At 33.6% G+C, this 17,638-nt stretch overlaps 2 protein-coding genes across 2 annotated transcripts; one reads left to right on the top strand and one right to left on the bottom strand.

Moving 5' to 3' along the window:
- Nucleotides 1-386: 386 nt before the first annotated feature.
- On the bottom strand, nt 387-5,001 carry LOC145822634 (uncharacterized). Its single transcript, XM_082920187.1, has 4 exons — nt 4,978-5,001; nt 2,752-2,816; nt 2,566-2,656; nt 387-1,019 (listed from the first exon to the last, which is right to left on the bottom strand). Exons 1-4 carry the CDS (start codon nt 4,999-5,001, stop codon nt 387-389), a joined length of 813 nt encoding a protein of 270 aa, XP_082776313.1.
- A 1,028-nt stretch (nt 5,002-6,029) lies between these two features.
- Nucleotides 6,030-17,282, top strand: LOC114281222 (aminopeptidase P1). The gene is made up of 16 exons (XM_028223661.2): nt 6,030-6,211; nt 6,322-6,385; nt 7,748-7,887; nt 9,223-9,507; nt 9,664-9,786; nt 9,898-10,191; nt 11,120-11,206; nt 11,848-11,915; nt 12,784-12,850; nt 13,465-13,599; nt 13,758-13,838; nt 15,317-15,371; nt 15,560-15,664; nt 15,761-15,832; nt 16,376-16,500; nt 16,855-17,282. The coding sequence occupies exons 1-16, from the start codon at nt 6,119-6,121 to the stop codon at nt 17,014-17,016; spliced, it is 1,956 nt and encodes a 651-aa protein (XP_028079462.2). The 5' UTR covers nt 6,030-6,118; the 3' UTR covers nt 17,017-17,282.
- Nucleotides 17,283-17,638: the final 356 nt, after the last annotated feature.

The following is a 17,638-nucleotide window of genomic DNA, read 5'->3' as shown; positions in this document are numbered from 1 at the left end:
TATGTAACGCATTTCCTTGATTGACGCCATCAATCACGGGTAGCAGAATCTCTCTAACGTGTTCGTTCCGATCCCGACACTGGTCAGTTACCACAGCCACCGAAGCACAGGGTTGCGAAATACTCTACGGTGCCCCCTCTCCCCTATGCACAGGCTCAGAAACCATCCGCATCTGGGTCCCATGACCAACAGAAGGCCTAACTTCATCACCTCTATCAATAGAAACATTTCTACGAGTCCCTTTAGCTTTGAAGGTATCCATTCTCAACCAGGCCCCATACTGCAGCACATCAACCGGAGTTCTATCTGCAGAAGAGAGTTTGACGTCACATTCTCGATCACTATGGCCTAGCATTCCGCAGAAATGGCAAAATATCGGGAGGCGCTCAAATTTGAAATCCATCCAGAGAGGATCTGCAAGAGGACAAAGATAATTTCATCCCCCGCCGTAGAGGCTTCCAAACATCAATAGCCACCCGAATCCGTATTGTTCGGCCCCATGCAATGCTACTATCTTCAAAATCCATATCAATAAACTTTCCAATAGAATTGCCAACTATTTGACTAACCTCTTTATTCATAAGAATTAGAGGAAGGTTGCAAACATGCACCCAGAATTGCACCGATGTCAATCGTATGTCAGATGGTTGAATGTTTGGATCCATCTCTCCCAACATTAGAAGGTGCTTATCGAACGTCCAAGGGCCAGTCAATAATACTTGCCGTTTATCCACAACATGACAATACACGAAAACAAACAAGTTATCTCCAATGACTCGAACCTGTATTCCTTTGGTGGGTTGCCACACAGATAATAGAGTACTCTTCATGGCATCAAAGTTAAACGGCCTACGAGTGAGTAACTTTCCAACAAGGCACATATCCGATTTTCCCATCATCAATCTTGTAGAGTCCTCCCCAAGACGCACAACTGTGTCCTCCTCCGAAGTGAGAGATAACATACTAGTAAGATCGAGAAGAGGGTCAGCCACCTCGCCACTATCGCCTCCTCCAAACTTCTATTGTGAGAAGATAAACTTGCATAAAACAAGAAAAAAAACTCCACTCTAGAGAGAGAGGAAAAATATATGAGTTGATGTAGAAAGGAGTTTAAACAGTGCATTTAGTAACTCCAAAAGAAAATAGTGAGAGTGGTGCATTTAAAAAAACTTATATACGATCAGGGAGTGAGTGCAAAAGAGATGGGGCCGTGGGAGACTATTAGGGTGGTGTCAATGAGTGGCGGGGAAAGATCATTTTGTTTTGGTTATTCACCACCAAAAAAATAAATAAATAAATAAAATCATATTTTGATTTTTTTAATTCGTATTTTTTTATTTTTAGTAATTTTTTTAATATTTTGATTAAATTTTTAAATTTTTTTAAATGCATCTAATTTAGATGTACTGAACAAATAAAAATATTTATAAAGAATCCTTAAAAAAATTCAATAAAAATTACAAAATATAAAAATTCAGTATATTTTTGTTTTTATTTTTTTTATAGATTTTTTACTAATATTTTACTTCAAAAAATAAAAATAATTGACCAAAATATTTAAAAAAAATCTAAACAGTTAAAAATCTAGTTTTAAAAACTGAATAGCTAAACAAAGTGAATGGATGAGGATGAAGGAAGTGGTGGTAGACTAGTGGGTGTAGATAAGACATACTTGTAACAATTTTGTTTGGGGTTTTTTTTTTTTAAGGTCCCTCGTATTAAGATTTTATAGCATAAAAGACATCTAATATTTTCATAATGTCTAAGGTCTCTCAAGTTGATCCAGAGAAAATTGGTCCAGAGAAAATTGATCTAGAGAAATTTCATCTAGAGAAATTCTGGACCAGAGAAATTATGGACTTCCAAATAATTTCTCTGGGTTCAACCCTCTGGGTTCAGTTTGACCAATTTTCAAACCAGAGAAAATTGATAAATTCTGGACTTCCCAAACCTAGAGAAAATTTACTTCACCAATTTTACTCAGTTAAAGGTAGAGAAAATTAAACAAATTTCTCTGAGTTTGTTTTATTGAAATTTCACTGAGTTGTCTCAGTAAATTTCACTGAGTGTACCAAACAAACAAACAGTACCAATACATACATATGACTTCATCAATTTTACTCACTTAAAGGCAGAGAAAATTAAACAAATTTCTCTGAGTTTTTTTCATTGAAATTTCACTAAGTTGTCTCAATAAATTTCACTGAGTGTATATCAATACATATATATACATATGACTTCAGCAATTTTACTTAGTTAAAGGTAGAGAAAATTAAACAAATTTCCCTGAGTTTGTTTTTTTGAAATTTCACTGAGTTGTCTCAATAAATTTCACTGAGTGTATCAAACAAACAAAAACACAAACAAACAGTATAATATATATATATATATATATACATACATATATGACTTCACCAATTTTACTCAGTTAAACTTCACTGAGTTTTAAATCAGTGGAGAGAGAGAGAAAGAGAAAAATTCCACAATGTTTTCTTCTTACATTTCTAGGAACTCCAACTTCTTCATTCTTTCCGAAACAAAATCTTCAGATTACAAAGCAGTTACCCCCACAGTGTCCACCACCTCATCTGGTAATGAGAACAACGTAGCTTGAACAACTTTCTCTGGTTTCACTTTACCTGAAACAGTGAAGGCTCTGCAGAGAAAATCAGGTCGTAAAATAATAACAATAATTTTGATGTCATTCAAAATCTCTACAAATATATATAATCGAGTCAATCAACAAGTTACCTAGAAAGAATCAACAGAAAAGATGGCACCGAATAGTTGAGAGACAAGTCAAGCCAATCACGTAGCTGCAAGAACGGAAGACCAGATGGTTTGAGCTTGTGTTCTTCTACTATTGTTAAAGCAATGGATTCAACAATCAGTTCATCAGAGAAGCTTCGGTCCGAACTAGGGTTTTAGACACCATTTTTGGGTGAGAATGAGAGATGGGTTTTTGGTGCGCGAAGAGAGAGGAGGGAGTTGGATCTTGGAGTGTCTGGTTTCGATCGACTTTGCTCATCTCTTCTCTTTAGGGTTTCAGAGAGAGAGAGAGGAAGTGCTGCTCTGTAGTAGAGGATGAGAGACAAAGAGTCAAATTTCTCTGATATATGTTTAGGGACCTTAGACATCAAAAAATAATTTTGTGGATCTCTTCCATTACGAAAAGTGGGAGAGGGACTCTAGACTAATTTTTCCTTTTGTTTGATTGAGTTTTATATAAAAAAAAAAATCAAAATTTATTTGAAAAATTAGAAATTAATTTAATAAAAAATATATTCTAAAATGGGAGCTTTTAAAAATTATGACAATAAAAAATATTTTTTTAATCATACTAGCTTCTAAAATAAGGATAATGTAATTTTAATAAAAGGATAGGATCGAAATAAACAAATAAATAGACTGAGGAGAGCACATAGAGTAGATAGAAGTATGGCTTTAAATGAAAGTAAGGGCGTAACTTGGACGAGTTAGGGTTGGCCGTGACATTGTCTAAGCTTAATTTAAGTTACGTTGTGAGTTGTTTAGGTTAAGTTACGTTGTGAGTTGTTTGGGGGTGTTTGTTTCAGCTTTTTAGAGTCAATTTATGGTTTTTAGTTTTGAAAAAATTATTTTGGACTGTTTGGTTAAACTTATTTCAAACAGCTTCTGATTCTAACAACTTATTTTAACTCAAAAAAGTTGATTGTGAGAAGCTGCTCACCCCTTACTTCTGATTATCAGCTTCTGCTGTGGACATATTAATTTATGGTTATACTCTTAAATTTTTTTATTTTTTATTTTTTAAAAAATAGAAAAAGATTCAAATGGGCTATAGATTATTATTATTATTTTTTATGAGAAATGTAGACAAACAAAAAATAAAAATTAATTGAAAAAGTTATTTCACAGCTTATTTAACAAACACTACTCAGCAACTTAAATCTATAATCCAACAGCTACACCAAACAGATTAACAACTTCTGATTAAAGTCATAATCTATAATCTGTTAAGTTATAATCTATAAGTTGTTTTAACAGTTACACCAAACGGGGCCTTTAGGTCTGTTCAAATTTAAATTATAACCCAAGGTTGTTTAATCAAGTATAACTCGAATTAAATCTGAATTATTTGAGTTGACTGAATGGCACATAGTTTTTATTTTATTTTTCCTTTTTTAGTGCAATTAAGTTAATTAATTTATCAAAATTAGACTATTTACAAATCTTTTTTTATAAAATCATTAATAACGTAAAAAAATTTATATAATGTAATTGATATGCCATTATGATTATAATTATGAGTGAGAAAAAAATAAATAAGTAAAATTTTATATTATATTATTTGTATATATAATATATATTTTATATGACCTAACAATTTAAATTACTTTAATATCATTTAATGATTAATAATTTATAATAATTTAATATTTTTATATATTTATATATAATTCAAATTTCAGATTATTTGATAACTCTATCTAAATTTATTCAAGTTTAATTTAAATTTTTACATAAATTCATTCCGAATTTAAATATATTTTATTTAAATCCTAAACTAAACCCAAGTTCACCCTAAGTCTCATTTTGGGAGGTGGATTAAAAGTCACTTTCCAGCTTTAACTCACTTCCATTATCACATAAAAAAATCAAAAAATTAACTTTTAAGTATCTTTTCAAAGATTAATGCTTTGAAGCACTAAAGAGGGAGCACTAGGAAAACACTAATGAGTTGGCTCTCCCTTAATGTGATGGTTGTCTCTGTTATTTATTTATTTTGTTAAAGCATTTTCCAGCTCTAGCTGTTAGTGGTGTGTTTTTTAGTGGTCTCAATCAGCTTTGCTTTCCAAAATACCCCTAAATAGAAGCAACAATGATTCATTCCACTAATTTGGAAGCACTAATTGAATACTAATGAGGTGAAAATTCAAAAAAAGAAAAAAAAAAAAAAACTAAAGTGAAAACATTGTATCAATGAGTGGGGCTTACCTTTAGAATGCCTTTAGAGCTCATAATTTAGATCTCTTAAACATTTTTTAAATAGAGTAAATTATAAATATAAATCCTTTAAGTTTGCTTAAAATATACTCCTTTAAGTTTGTTTAAAATATAAATTATCTTTTATAAAATTATAAATACTTTCTTGTTAACATTTTTTATCTAACAGAATTAACTAAAAAATTAAAATTTATAATTGCTCTGCTATATAACAATAAAATTACCTAAATTATTAATTAAAACATATTTTTAATATTATTAAAAAAATATTAATTAATTTGATGATTTATTAATAAAAAAAATAATTATTATAAAATTAAAAAATTCAAAGATAAAATGTAATTTTCAAAACTAAAACAAACGAGATCTGAGCGGATTTAGGGGTGTGCATAATACCGCTGAAACCGCCGAAACCGCCAAAACCGCACCGAACCGCACCGCCAAGGCAAATTCGTTATTGCTTGCCAATCGAACCGTCGGTTTTTGGTAAGAAAAATGGCAAATTCTAGAGACACTTTTATCAATCCGCTGGTTTCTATTTTTCTTTCAAACCGCACCGACCAGCACCGCTATTAAATCATGTTTTATAAGATTCAAAAAATTCTTTTTTACTTAAATTTGCTTGTTGTTCTATACCTTAGAATATAGTATTACATTACTGCTCGAGGGGAATTTTATGTATTGTATTTGATTATTGTAACTTTTACAGATGCTTGTAATGAACTGATGGCATAGTCGTTGATATTATCATGTTGTTGCTACACTTGCTGCATCAGAAGAAAGCTTCGCAAAATGCTTAACATTACGGTATCTCTCGTCTTTTTTTTACTCTTTGATTTAAGTTTTGTAATTTGAATTATATTTTTTATAAACCGCCAATCCGCCCGAACCGCCAAGGCAAATCCGCCATTATTTGCCAACCGAACCGCTGGTTTTTGATAAGAAAAATAGTAAATTCTAGTGACACCTTTATCAATCCATCACCCGCCATACGATTTCTATTTTTCTTTCAAACCGCACCGACCCGCACCGCGTACACCCTAAGCGGATTTGTAATTTAACCCCCCCCCCCCCAAAAAAGAAGAAGAAGAAGGAGGAGAAGAAGAAACTCTGAAACAAAAAAAGGACGAGCATGGCGGACACACTCGCTGCTTTGAGGTCTTTGATGTCTTCTCACTCTCCACCTCTCGATGCCTTAGTTGTCCCCTCCGAAGATTATCATCAGGTCCTCTCTCTCTCTCTCTCTCTCTCTCTCTATGATATTTCATGGTTTTATCAATGTTTGATTGATTGAAAACCTAGGATTATTCTTTCATTTGTTGAATGTCGTGGCAGAGTGAGTATTTATCTGATAGGGATAAAAGGCGTGAATTTGTATCTGGCTTCACCGGAAGTGCTGGTTAGTTAGCTCCGTCTTATATCCTTTTACTGATTACTGTGAGGTCAATAGATTATGTTTATTTAATTGTTTATATAATTTTAGGCACCAGAATTTGGTGGTGTTGATAAAATTGAAATCTGGAAAATGATTTTTTTGATATGAAATAATATTCGAAGTGTGTACAAAAAGTTTTCAGTGTTGAATTTAATCAAGCTATTTGATATGTATATTAGAAAGTGAGTTTGAAATTTATTTTCTGTATATATTTTTTTTATTTACGTGTTGGGTTGGTAGCAACATGGCGGCGGTGGCAATGTGCTGGGTAGACTCAGTGGTGACAATTGTGGTGGCGGAAATGGTGGCAGCGGTGACATGATGGTAGTGGTGATGTCTGTGGCATTGGCATGGTATTTGAGGGGCAGCGTGGTGACAATGGTGATGTGATGGTGGTGATGGCGATTGTGTGATAGTATGGTAATGGTACGGTAGAGTGATGATGGTGGTAGTGGTGGCGGCAATGTGGTGGCAGAAATAGTGGCAGTAGTGTAGAGTGACAATGGTAGTGATGATACACTTTAACGGTAATATAAGCATAAACAATTAAAAATTCAGCATCCAAGTACGAAATTTTTGGCTTAAAATTTTATTTATTAATTTTTTTTAATAGGTTGTTAAAATTTTAAGTGATGTAAATTGTGATTATCAACAGACTTAATGTGTGGAATTGAGTTATCAAACACTCTCTTACTCAATTTGTTTATTAGATTATGACTGCATCGTAAATCCCAACCAAACAATAGCTTAAATTTATTATTATTTTTTTTTTTGTGAGAAAACATACCTCGAACTTTATTTTTTTGTGAGAAAACATACCTTGAACTCCATTGTTCATTAGTGCAATACTTGCGGAATTTGCCTCTGTTAAAATGAGGCATTGTTTATCATTGGGAAGTTATGGTCTTGAATTTTAAAGAGATCTTTTGTTGAATGAATGAATGATGACGCCACGCTTTTGTTTTTGAGCACTAGCCAGCCACATTATGGGTACATTAAAATGGTGCTTTTATGCTTATCTCACCTTTTAGGGGAATCTTCCATTACCTTGGTATTGGAATGTACTCTATAGCTTTTGCTGTGTGAACAATGTAGGTTTTATGTGCCTGCTTTTAGGGGAATCTTTCATTACCTTGGTACTGGATTATATCTTTTGTGTGTGATCAATGTAGGTTTTATGTGCCTCTCTATGGAGTTATCCTATATGTTTCCATCGTACAAAATGGCAGCCTTATTTTCCATGCAGCGTATTGACATGCTAATGATTCAAACCTTTGATTAATCAGTTTTAGTTTTATAAGTTTATTGATGCTAAATTCCATTCAGGTTTGGCACTTATTACAATGAATGAAGCCCTGCTCTGGACCGATGGGAGGTACTTCTTGCAGGCAGCACAGGAGCTAAGTGACCAGTGGAAGCTCATGCGCATGGGAGGAGACTCAACTGTGGATGTCTGGATGGCAGATGTGAGCCACCTTCCTTTCTAAATTTTTCTATACGGTTATTTACTGTGGTTAATAGCTTTCTAAGCATTTGTTTTATTTTAGATCATGCTTCGCCAAGTTAACATAGTTCCAAATAACAATTTGAGATGTTTACAAACCAACGCTTTTGTTCTTTGAGTTGTATCTATGTCTTGTTGTTTCTTTACTTGGCAATTCTGTGACACTTGAATGTTCTATTTCAACTTTCAAGTGTCGTCTTATTTGTTGTTGATTTTATGGTGCCTTATTTTAACTTGTTGCTAGGGCAACCTTAGTTGTTCTGCCCCTCCAAGTTATTTGAACTTGCTGATACTCAGTTATGGCATACAACCTCCATCTGTGTAGTTTTCTGGCTTGTACCAATCTTTATAGGATCTCCAGATGCACATGATCACTTCTCAGTGGTTCTTTGGTATGTCCTTGTAATACATGTTGATATTTAATCATGTTACTCTCGAGTCCTTTTATATGCGTCATCTTTTATTGTCATATTATTTGGATAACCGGGAACCGTGTCCTAGGCAGGGTACTTTGGGCCTGTTCCATTGTCATTTTCTATCATTAACATCCTCATCTTATCTGCATAGATGATTTGAAGACGTGTTTTACTAATACTTTTGTGCTTTACAAATTTTATCACCCTCTTATATTATATGTAGCTCTCCTTTTTATTTCTTATTTACTGATTTTATCAGTTTTCTTAATTTCTTTAAACAAATGGACTTGCATGACTGGCTCTAGTTTTCATATGATGTATTTCCCAGTCCTTTTTGTCCTTTTCTATGCATCCTCATTGACACACTACAGTAAATGTTTCACCTTGTTGAGACACGTATCCTTTTTTTTTTTGTTGTTGCTGTGACTTACTTTAAGTTATGCTATAAGGAGTTAACTCTTCAATGTTATTCCTCACCCTGAGTGATGCAACTGTTGGGAAAAAAGAAGCAGCTCATATTGCTTAAAATTGGAGCATTTTGCTCTACATTGTTCTGAACATGTTCCAATGAAGTTGTACTCCAGTCATGTTACTTGGATTAATTTGAACATATCCTCTTCCAAGGCTTCCTAATTAGTCATGGACTTCATACATTTCTCCCCTTAGATATATGTTTCCTCTATTTCTTTATTTTATTTTTATATTTTATATTTACCTCACCAGAGGGATAGTTTGGTTTGAAAACAGCCACTGCTGTTATTACTTTATTTTTCATTTTGCCTATGCTTGGGGGACTTGTATGGTTATTTTGACTTAGTTCATCTTAGTCCTTCAAATCATTGAACATCTAACGTGGACCATATTATGACATGCTTTATTAGAATCTTCCAAAAGAAGCGGCTGTTGGCATTGATCTTTGGTGTGTGTCAGTAGACACTGCACAGAAATGGGAGTATGCTTTTTGCAAAAAGCAACAGAAGTTGGTTCAAACATCCACAAACTTGGTTGATAAAGTTTGGAAAAACCAGCCACCAGTTGAAATTAATCCTGTAAATGTCCATCCTTTGGAATTTGCAGGGCGTTCTGTTGCCAACAAGGTGAAGGATCTGAGGGAAAAGCTCAAGCAGGAGGAAGCTCGTGCTATTATTATCACTGCACTTGATGAGGTAAGTTATACAATCCCTAGCCCCAATTTTCAGATATTTTCAATTCTCACATTCCATGTTATGTTGATGCTTAGAATCTGTGTTGGATTTCTTTTCATGTTTGTTATTTGATAGTGTGGTGCATGAAGATATTCCCATGTGATTGCTTCTATGCAGGTTGCTTGGTTGTATAATGTACGCGGGAATAATGTTTCCTATTATCCAGTTGTTCACGCATTTGCTATAGTAACATCCCTCTCGGCTTTCTTTTATGTGGACGAGAGAAAGTTGTCTTCTGAGGTCAGCTACAGCTTTTTCAATTTTGCATATTTCAATCTTTAACATAATTTGACAATAACATCTAAAGTTTATATGTTTGGGACTTGTCTAACAAATGCCAAGTGTATGTAGGTAAACTCTTACTTGAAGCAAAATGGGATCGAAGTACGAGACTATGCTGTAGTGAGCTCAGATGTGGTCTTGCTTGCATCGAATCAGCTCAGGTCTTCCTCTTCAGCTAATGAAACTCCATCTGATGTCCCAAAGGACATGGAAACAGAAAATGGTACTAGTGAAGCAGAAGATAAAAACCATAACCTTATCTGGATTGACTCTGGTTCATGCTGCTTTGCTTTGTATTCAAAACTGAATTCTGATCAGGTTCTCCTGAAACAGTCACCTTTGGCCCTCGCAAAAGCTATCAAGGCAGGACATAAAACAACATTCTCACAAAATAATTCTGGTTGAATAGTTCTTTACTAACGTGACCAAGTATGATTAATTATTTTGTTGTGTTTGTTAAAGTCAGTTAATAGTTAAATACCACATTAGCCGGTTTGAAGTGATGTTATTCCAAAATATCACCCCAATCTTTGTTAATATTTACTCTAGGCATGGATTTTCTGAATTTTTGTAACGTTTGGTGGCAATGATCTTACTACTTTATTCTTTGGGAATAGGCTATTTTAGTAACCTTTTGCTTTTTACAAAAAGATGTGCAGAAAAGTAGAGAGGTGATGTGACCTAAATAAGAAGTGATGTGAACCAAATAAGATATAAGGACAACAAGTATAGGATGTTCCCAAACAACCCCTAAATTTTCTATTGAAGCAAAATGAACCAAAATCTTCATAGGACCAGCCCCAGACTGTACTGGTGCAGTTTTTACTCTAGTTGTTTTGGCAATGTGCCATGAAATAAAATCTATTTTGATGTCAATTTCTTTTGAGAGATCCTCTCAGTGGTGCAAACTAATTGTGCAATTACTTGATATTGAGTTTTGTACGTTTGTACTGTAAGAATTTATATGGTTATGGATCAATATATTTGTTTATGCATATTTTGGATTTATGTAAATATCTATTTCAATTGAGAACATAATGTGGAGTTCCTGGATTAAGTTGAAGTCTAACTACACAAAGAGCCCAAATGGTGGTAGATTAATAAATTAAAAATTAAACGTCTACAACCATCTGATGTGGTTGCAAACATGTTACTGCCACATACCCAAGCAACTTTATTTTGATCAAGGCAATGGTCATATATCACAAACATTTTTGTGTTGATACCTTATATTTCTGCCAAATAAATTTTTTGGTTTTTGAATGACTGGCTGGTCGTTTTACATTTGCAGAACCCAGTTGAGTTGGATGGGTTAAAAAAGGCACACATTAGGGATGGTGCAGCTGTTGTGCAATATCTTTTCTGGCTGGATAAGCAGGTAATTGTTAGGATGATGTTTTAGTATGCCTATTTTATACATATATAAAATAAAAAAAATTGTACCTTTCCATTGTCTACGGTTTCCCCCCTTTTTTTTTTCATATAAAAATCTCATCCTATTGTAGATGATGTGCCATCATATTTGACATAGTCCATAGTTACTTGGGTCATGTGAGGTGTACGTTTGCAAGTGTGGTAAATTGTTTTTGGCCATTACAGAATGTTCTTTTGCACACCCCATCTTTATAAAGATTATTGCTCTTTGTATCTTTAAAGGCTTGTGCATTGAAGATTTCATAGACAACCTCCTAAATTTAGGGTTGCAGTGCTTGTTGCTGAAAGCTTATACTGATGCTGGATAATATGAAGATTCTGTTTTGATGTTTCTCTTTTGATTGTTTCAAAATTTTCTTATGTTAAAACTTTCATTGGAATTAAACTGGTATCTCTTACTTATGTTTTTTGTTATCCTGAGCCAGAAATTTGCAAACTTGATATTTATTTCAGAAACCTCTTTCTTGTGCTGGTCTTGTACATACACATCTTATATAAATGAAAACCTTCTTAGAACCTTAGATTGTATTAATATTGAATTAACATTGATAAAACCCTGATCTCTACCTCATTCCAAAAGTCCAGATGCAAGAAATTTATGGAGCTTCTGGTTACTTCATGGAGGCGAAGAGTACGAACAAGAAAAAACATCCGTAAGTTATTTCATGTCGATATTGTTAACTTTGGCTAGTTTACTTGATGATTGCACAGCTTAGAGTAATTCCTTTTGTACCCTCACACAGCATCTCTTTCATGCATGGTGGAATTTATTTCTACTAGCGGTTGCCACACGCGATGCGTGTGCAATTTAAATAAATAAAAATAAAATAAAATATTTATTATATATTGTGTTCGAGTCAAGTGGTAAGAGTCTTATTCATTTAACATAAGTCTAAGGTTCAAGTTCCCTCCTCTCATCTATCTATTTATTTTATTTTTTTTTATTTTAAATAAAAAAATAAACACATGGCAGCATAAGAAACAAAGGCTTCATGACACCACAAGGGTGTTCGCATTATAATAGTATAGATAGATAAGGAGATTATATATTCTTCTGATAATCTATATGATAAGATTGCACCTTTTTTTATAATCCATACGAGAAGATTGCTTCTTTCTTAAGCATTAGTATAGCTCAAGTATGTCTTTTTTACATATTTAATTGACAAGTGGTTGATGAAATACATGAATTTATAGAAGGCCAGATAAAACAATTCAGCATGGTCATCCAATACTTTGAACTTAGTTTTCTCTCAGAATCATAGATATGGCATTGCTTTTGAGTGGAAACTCATGTACATTACTTCTAAATTTGAGAATTACTGCACTAATCATCAATGAGTGGGTTCTTTTGCTCCCCACTAGCACATTGCTCTCTATTTGTATATAATTCAGCATTTGATCTCTGTTGGAAATCATGGTTCATTTGGATCATTTTTCTGTGTAGACTGCACCAGAGTTACACTGCAGTTGCAACACATTTTTTAGCCAGCATGTTGGTGATTAAATAATTTATGGCAGGGAAATGATGAAGCTGACAGAAGTGTCTGCAAGTGATAAGCTAGAGGGCTTCCGTGCATCAAAAGAGGTAATGCCTTCTTCCTATAAATTGAAAATTTTGAATGATCTGAAACCAGGTGTATCAATTAAGAACATCAAGTGGTTTCCTGAGGTTTGAAGTAGGATTCTTAGTTCTAGTAGCTCTAATTGTAACTCAATATTGTTTTTTTGGTAAGGGGATATGTATCTGCTGGTAGTTACATTTTCTGATGTTTTAATTTATTTAGTTTGTTTTATGCATGCATTCCTTTCTTCGTTGAACTTTCCCTCATCAACTTGGTGATGAAGAAACCTCTTAAATCCGATTCCAAACACTTTAATGTGTTCCTTGGAGGATAAAAGCTTGTTTGAAGTGTGTTTTCCTTTGTTGCTGCATGTTTGACAGCTAATGGATTTTGTAAATAAAGAGGTTGGCGTGGTTACATTATAGCATGTTTTGTATAAAATCTGGCCATGGTTTGTATAAAAATAATGTAATGTGTTTTTATTTTTTATTTGAATGAAACTGTTAGCATCCCATGTGGTTGGTTTGTTCTTATTTTTGTTTTGAGTAGAAGGTTGGCATAGATTTATTGGTGTTCTGTACCTAAAAGTTCCATTTTTTTCACATGATCATGGTCTTATTAAATTTTTTATCTGCAGCATTTCAGAGGGTTGAGTTTTCCTACTATCTCATCTGTTGGTCCCAATGCGGCAATTATCCATTATGAACCAGATCCGAAAACATGTTCAGAACTTGATGCAGATAGCATTTATCTATTTGATTCTGGAGCACAGGTTTGTCTGCTATCTGAAATAGTTTGGTCCTGAAAGCCTATGTTCATTTGCAGAATTAACCAGTAAAATGTCATTTATAAATTATACTGTATTCTACCATACTTTGATGTTTTGGATGTCTTGATATCTTTTAGTTTTTGGGTGTTGGTCTTTTGAAGTATCTAGATGGAACGACTGATATAACACGGGCAGTTCATTTTGGAAAACCTACAGCGCATGAGAAAGCATGTTATACTGTGGTATGTGGTATTTGTTTTTTTTTCCTTAACAGTTGCATGTTTATTTGGTATTGAAAATCCAAGCTAACGTTGTTTCACTCATTCCAAGAACACCGCTGTCCCAATTTTGATTCCAAGAATGCTGTTGTTCCAATTTTGATTCCAAGAATACGGTTGTCCCAATTTTGATTTTGACTCATTTAGTGCTGCTAATAAGTAGTTTAGAAATCTTGTCCCTCGTTGGTAAGGTATTTATGAAGTGGGAACCAAGGTATAAAAGAATTTGCAATAATGATGCTTCAACCAGCCTAGAAATAAATACTGTGGGAATGGAATGAACTCATTTAGTGCTGCTAATAGTAGTTTAGAAATCTTCTCCCTGGTTGGTAAGGTGTTTATGGAGTGGGACCAAGTTATAATATAATTTGCAATGATGGTGTTTCAACCAGCCTAGAAATAAATACTTTGGAATGAAACACTTCACAGACTATGTAAATTCATGGAAGTGCCATCATGAACAGAAACTTCGGGTCCGTTTGGTTTAGTTTTAAAATTATGATTTGAGTGTAGAGTTGTGTTTTGAGTTTTGAGTTTTGAGTTTTTGAATCATGATTTAAAAAGAAAAAAGTTGTTTGGTTATGAGTTTTGAAAATAGTTTTGGGATGATTTGTAATTTAATTTAATTTAATTTTTTTTTTTTGATTGATTGATGTGTAGAATGTGAGAGAAGGTGAGAGAAGAGAGGAGAGATGAGAGACAAAAAGTGATTGATTGATTGATTAATAATAATAATAAAAAAAAGAGAATAGAAGAGTTTTGAAGGTAATTTTGAATTGTATTTTAAAAATATGTTTGGTTAACATGTTGCACCCAAATCATGATTTAAAAACAGCATTGAGTTTTGAAAAGTAAACCAAACGCTACCACCATTTTTGTTTGGATGAACAGATTTGGAAGTGGAGTATTTGAGGTTCAGATATAAGAATCAATTGGAGGATAAGTTATTAGGGTTAGATCACTTAGGGAGAGGTGAGCATAGAGATGTGAACCTCATATACAATCCATCAATCTAAATACAACCAAATATCACTTAAAAGTAATTTTATTTTTAAAATCAAAGTTTTATATATTGTGCTGGAGAAAGTTTTTACATATTAGGAGCATGTTTGATGTTTACTTTTTGTTTTATACTTCCCTGGGATAGTTGTTTGGCACCACTTCATTGAGTAATGGTTTTTTAAGTTAAGTTGAGCTGCCTCTACTATGTCCTTGGGAAAGGAGTAACTATCTTCCAGGAAAGAATTATCCAAGTTCAGTTTTATATTCCAGTTACTGTCATAGTTTTTTACTTTTTGGATTCTGTAGTTTTAAATAATGAATACCTGTTCTCTAATCACCTTTCGAAACTGTAAATTTAGATTCCCCTTCCTCCCCTTTTCGTTATGGCTAATTGTATCCGGGGTCTTGAAAATCACTTGATTTTCTGGATTTTTATTCAGGTTCTCAAGGGTCACATTGCATTAGGGAATGCTTGCTTTCCAAATGGAACCAATGGTATTACAAACTTTCCATTGTTTTTATGCTTTTAATATTAATAATTGAGCAGTTTTTGTTTCAGAGAAGACAAGGACCATTGGATGGAGAGTGGATCCCTAAATACACACGTTTTAGCTATTGCTATTTTTGATCCTTATGAATGTAGTTTTGTTAATATATGATAATTGAAATTTTGCTCTGTATAGGGCATGCTCTTGACATTCTTGCTCGAATTCCTTTGTGGAAGGATGGACTTGATTATCGACATGGTACTGGTCATGGAATTGGCTCTTACTTAAATGTTCATGAGGGTAAGCGATGACAAAAAGAGTTTGTCCCCTGTTGTCTTAAGTCAACTTTTATGAATACTAGGTTGACATTTATTGTTGTCTTTATATATGGGACAGGACCTCATTTAATTAGTTTCCGACCACATGCTAGGAATGTCCCAATACAAGCTTCAATGACTGTAACAGATGGTGAGTCCTATGTTCACTTTGGATTATGGCTCTAGAACGAATTTCTACACTTCATTGCATTGCATCGGTTATCTTATTACATTCATGTATCAAATAATTGAGCTTTTCACAGTTGTTGCATGTCTATGCAATGCAATCATTCTTCTTTGAGGTTTTTACTCTCTACCTTACTAAAGTAATTTTATTTTTTATTTTTTAAAGTTATTCTGACAAAAGTTCATGCAAGTGAGTGATTAATGGCTGGACGAATGAGGACCGATTTTGAGTTACCAAAGAATTACTTTGAATCCAACATTTGAATACCTTTTTTCTTTTGTTTTCTTTTATATATTTATTAAATTATTGAAGACAATCATAGATCACTGTGCTGAAATATCTCCATCATAGTTCATATTCAATGTGCTGGTTCTAGATGAAATTCTGCCCATGTGGTTTTTTTTTTTTTTTTCCAAGAACTCGTTGAATTGTGCATGTCAGAAACCTTTATTTTTCTCCATTTTCCTTTTTGCTTTCAAATTTTTTTTATTGGAATTAAATTATCAGAACCCGGCTATTACGAGGATGGGAACTTCGGTATTCGATTGGGGAACGTGCTGGCAGTCATTGAGGCTGGTACAAAGTTTAATTTTGGGGACAAGGGTTACTTATCATTTGAGCACATAACATGGGTAAGTTTCTTATCTTTAGCATCCTGTTTTTACCCTGTAATGACGTGAGAAACTTGAATTTGGGACTAGTGAAGAATTGTGGGTGAATTGACTTGGCCAAAAGAATCAAATTAAAACAAATACAAAAAAATAAGGCTCATTCAATATTTCTTTGTGAAGAAGGTGGCACATTTTTTTGAATTCTGCTTTCATCAGAACTGTAAAGAACGACCCGTTCTGTAATATGTACAGAATTTTTAAATTTTTTTTGGGGTCCAATTTTCTTTATCATTTGTATTGCTGTTGACATGACTGTGATATTGCAAGATTGCTAATCATTCTTCTGATATGTGATACGCTTTATCCTATATTCAGGCACCATACCAGCAAAAGCTGATTGATTTGAGCCTTTTAATGCCAGAAGAAGTAGATTGGTTGAACAGCTACCATTCCAAATGTAGGGATGTTTTGGCCTCATATATGAATGAATCTGAAATGGCATGGCTGAAGAAAGCTACTGAACTGATATGTGCTTGAGTGGTTCTCTGTGTTCTTAAGAGTTAAAAACCAAAAACCGCCAACCCACCACTCTCTCTTCTCGCACTTTCTACAGTTCCCAACTGCCCAAGTACCTGCATATTGAGTTATTAGCCCCAATTTTTTTATTTTTATTTTTTATTTTTTATTTATTGGACATAAGTTAGCTTGGGCATCATTGGTTGGTTCATTATACTTGAGGTATTTGTTTCTTTTTCTGTCCTTATTTTTTAAAATTTAATTTAATTTTTTTATATTTTTATTTATGCAATTGCTTCACATCTTGGATGACTGGAAGGTAACAATGGTGGAGGCTTTTCCCAAACTAAGCCTCTTTTGCCTCCTATTTCTCAAACTAGGCCTAGTTTTGACGGATTTCCCAAACTAAGTTAAAGCGCTATTACAAATCGCGCTTTAACTGTTTGGAGGCCAAAATTTGATGAATAGTGAAGGTGCTATTGTGAATCGCGATTTTAATGAAGAAAACGCTGTTTCGAACAGCGATATTAACCTCAATTTTTTTCCCCGTATAAAACGCTATTCCAAATAGCGCTTCATTCCTAAAGAAAACGCTATTCCGAATAGCGACTTCACTGTGCATCACCTTTGTGAATAAAACGCT

Source organism: Camellia sinensis, chromosome 1 (assembly GCF_055761805.1).
Source record: "Camellia sinensis isolate YWXY chromosome 1, ASM5576180v1, whole genome shotgun sequence".
NCBI lineage: Eukaryota > Viridiplantae > Streptophyta > Magnoliopsida > Ericales > Theaceae > Camellia > Camellia sinensis.
Note: the sequence above shows the minus strand (reverse complement) of the source record. Positions and strands in the feature narration are given on the sequence as shown.

Excerpts from the sequence above, each read along its gene's own strand:
- LOC145822634 (XM_082920187.1), bottom strand. The coding sequence starts at position 5,001 with ATGAGCTCTAAAGGCATTCTAAAG. Across the intron at positions 2,817-4,977 it reads GCTCTAAAGGCATTCTAAAG|CTACGTGATTGGCTTGACTT; the intron begins GTAAGCCCCACT and ends CCGTTCTTGCAG. Across the intron at positions 2,657-2,751 it reads TTTCTGTTGATTCTTTCTAG|AGCCTTCACTGTTTCAGGTA; the intron begins GTAACTTGTTGA and ends TTTTCTCTGCAG.
- LOC114281222 (XM_028223661.2), top strand. The coding sequence starts at position 6,119 with ATGGCGGACACACTCGCTGCTTTGAGGTCTTTGATGTCTTCTCACTCT. Across the intron at positions 6,212-6,321 it reads CCTCCGAAGATTATCATCAG|AGTGAGTATTTATCTGATAG; the intron begins GTCCTCTCTCTC and ends ATGTCGTGGCAG. Across the intron at positions 13,839-15,316 it reads AGAAAGCATGTTATACTGTG|GTTCTCAAGGGTCACATTGC; the intron begins GTATGTGGTATT and ends ATTTTTATTCAG.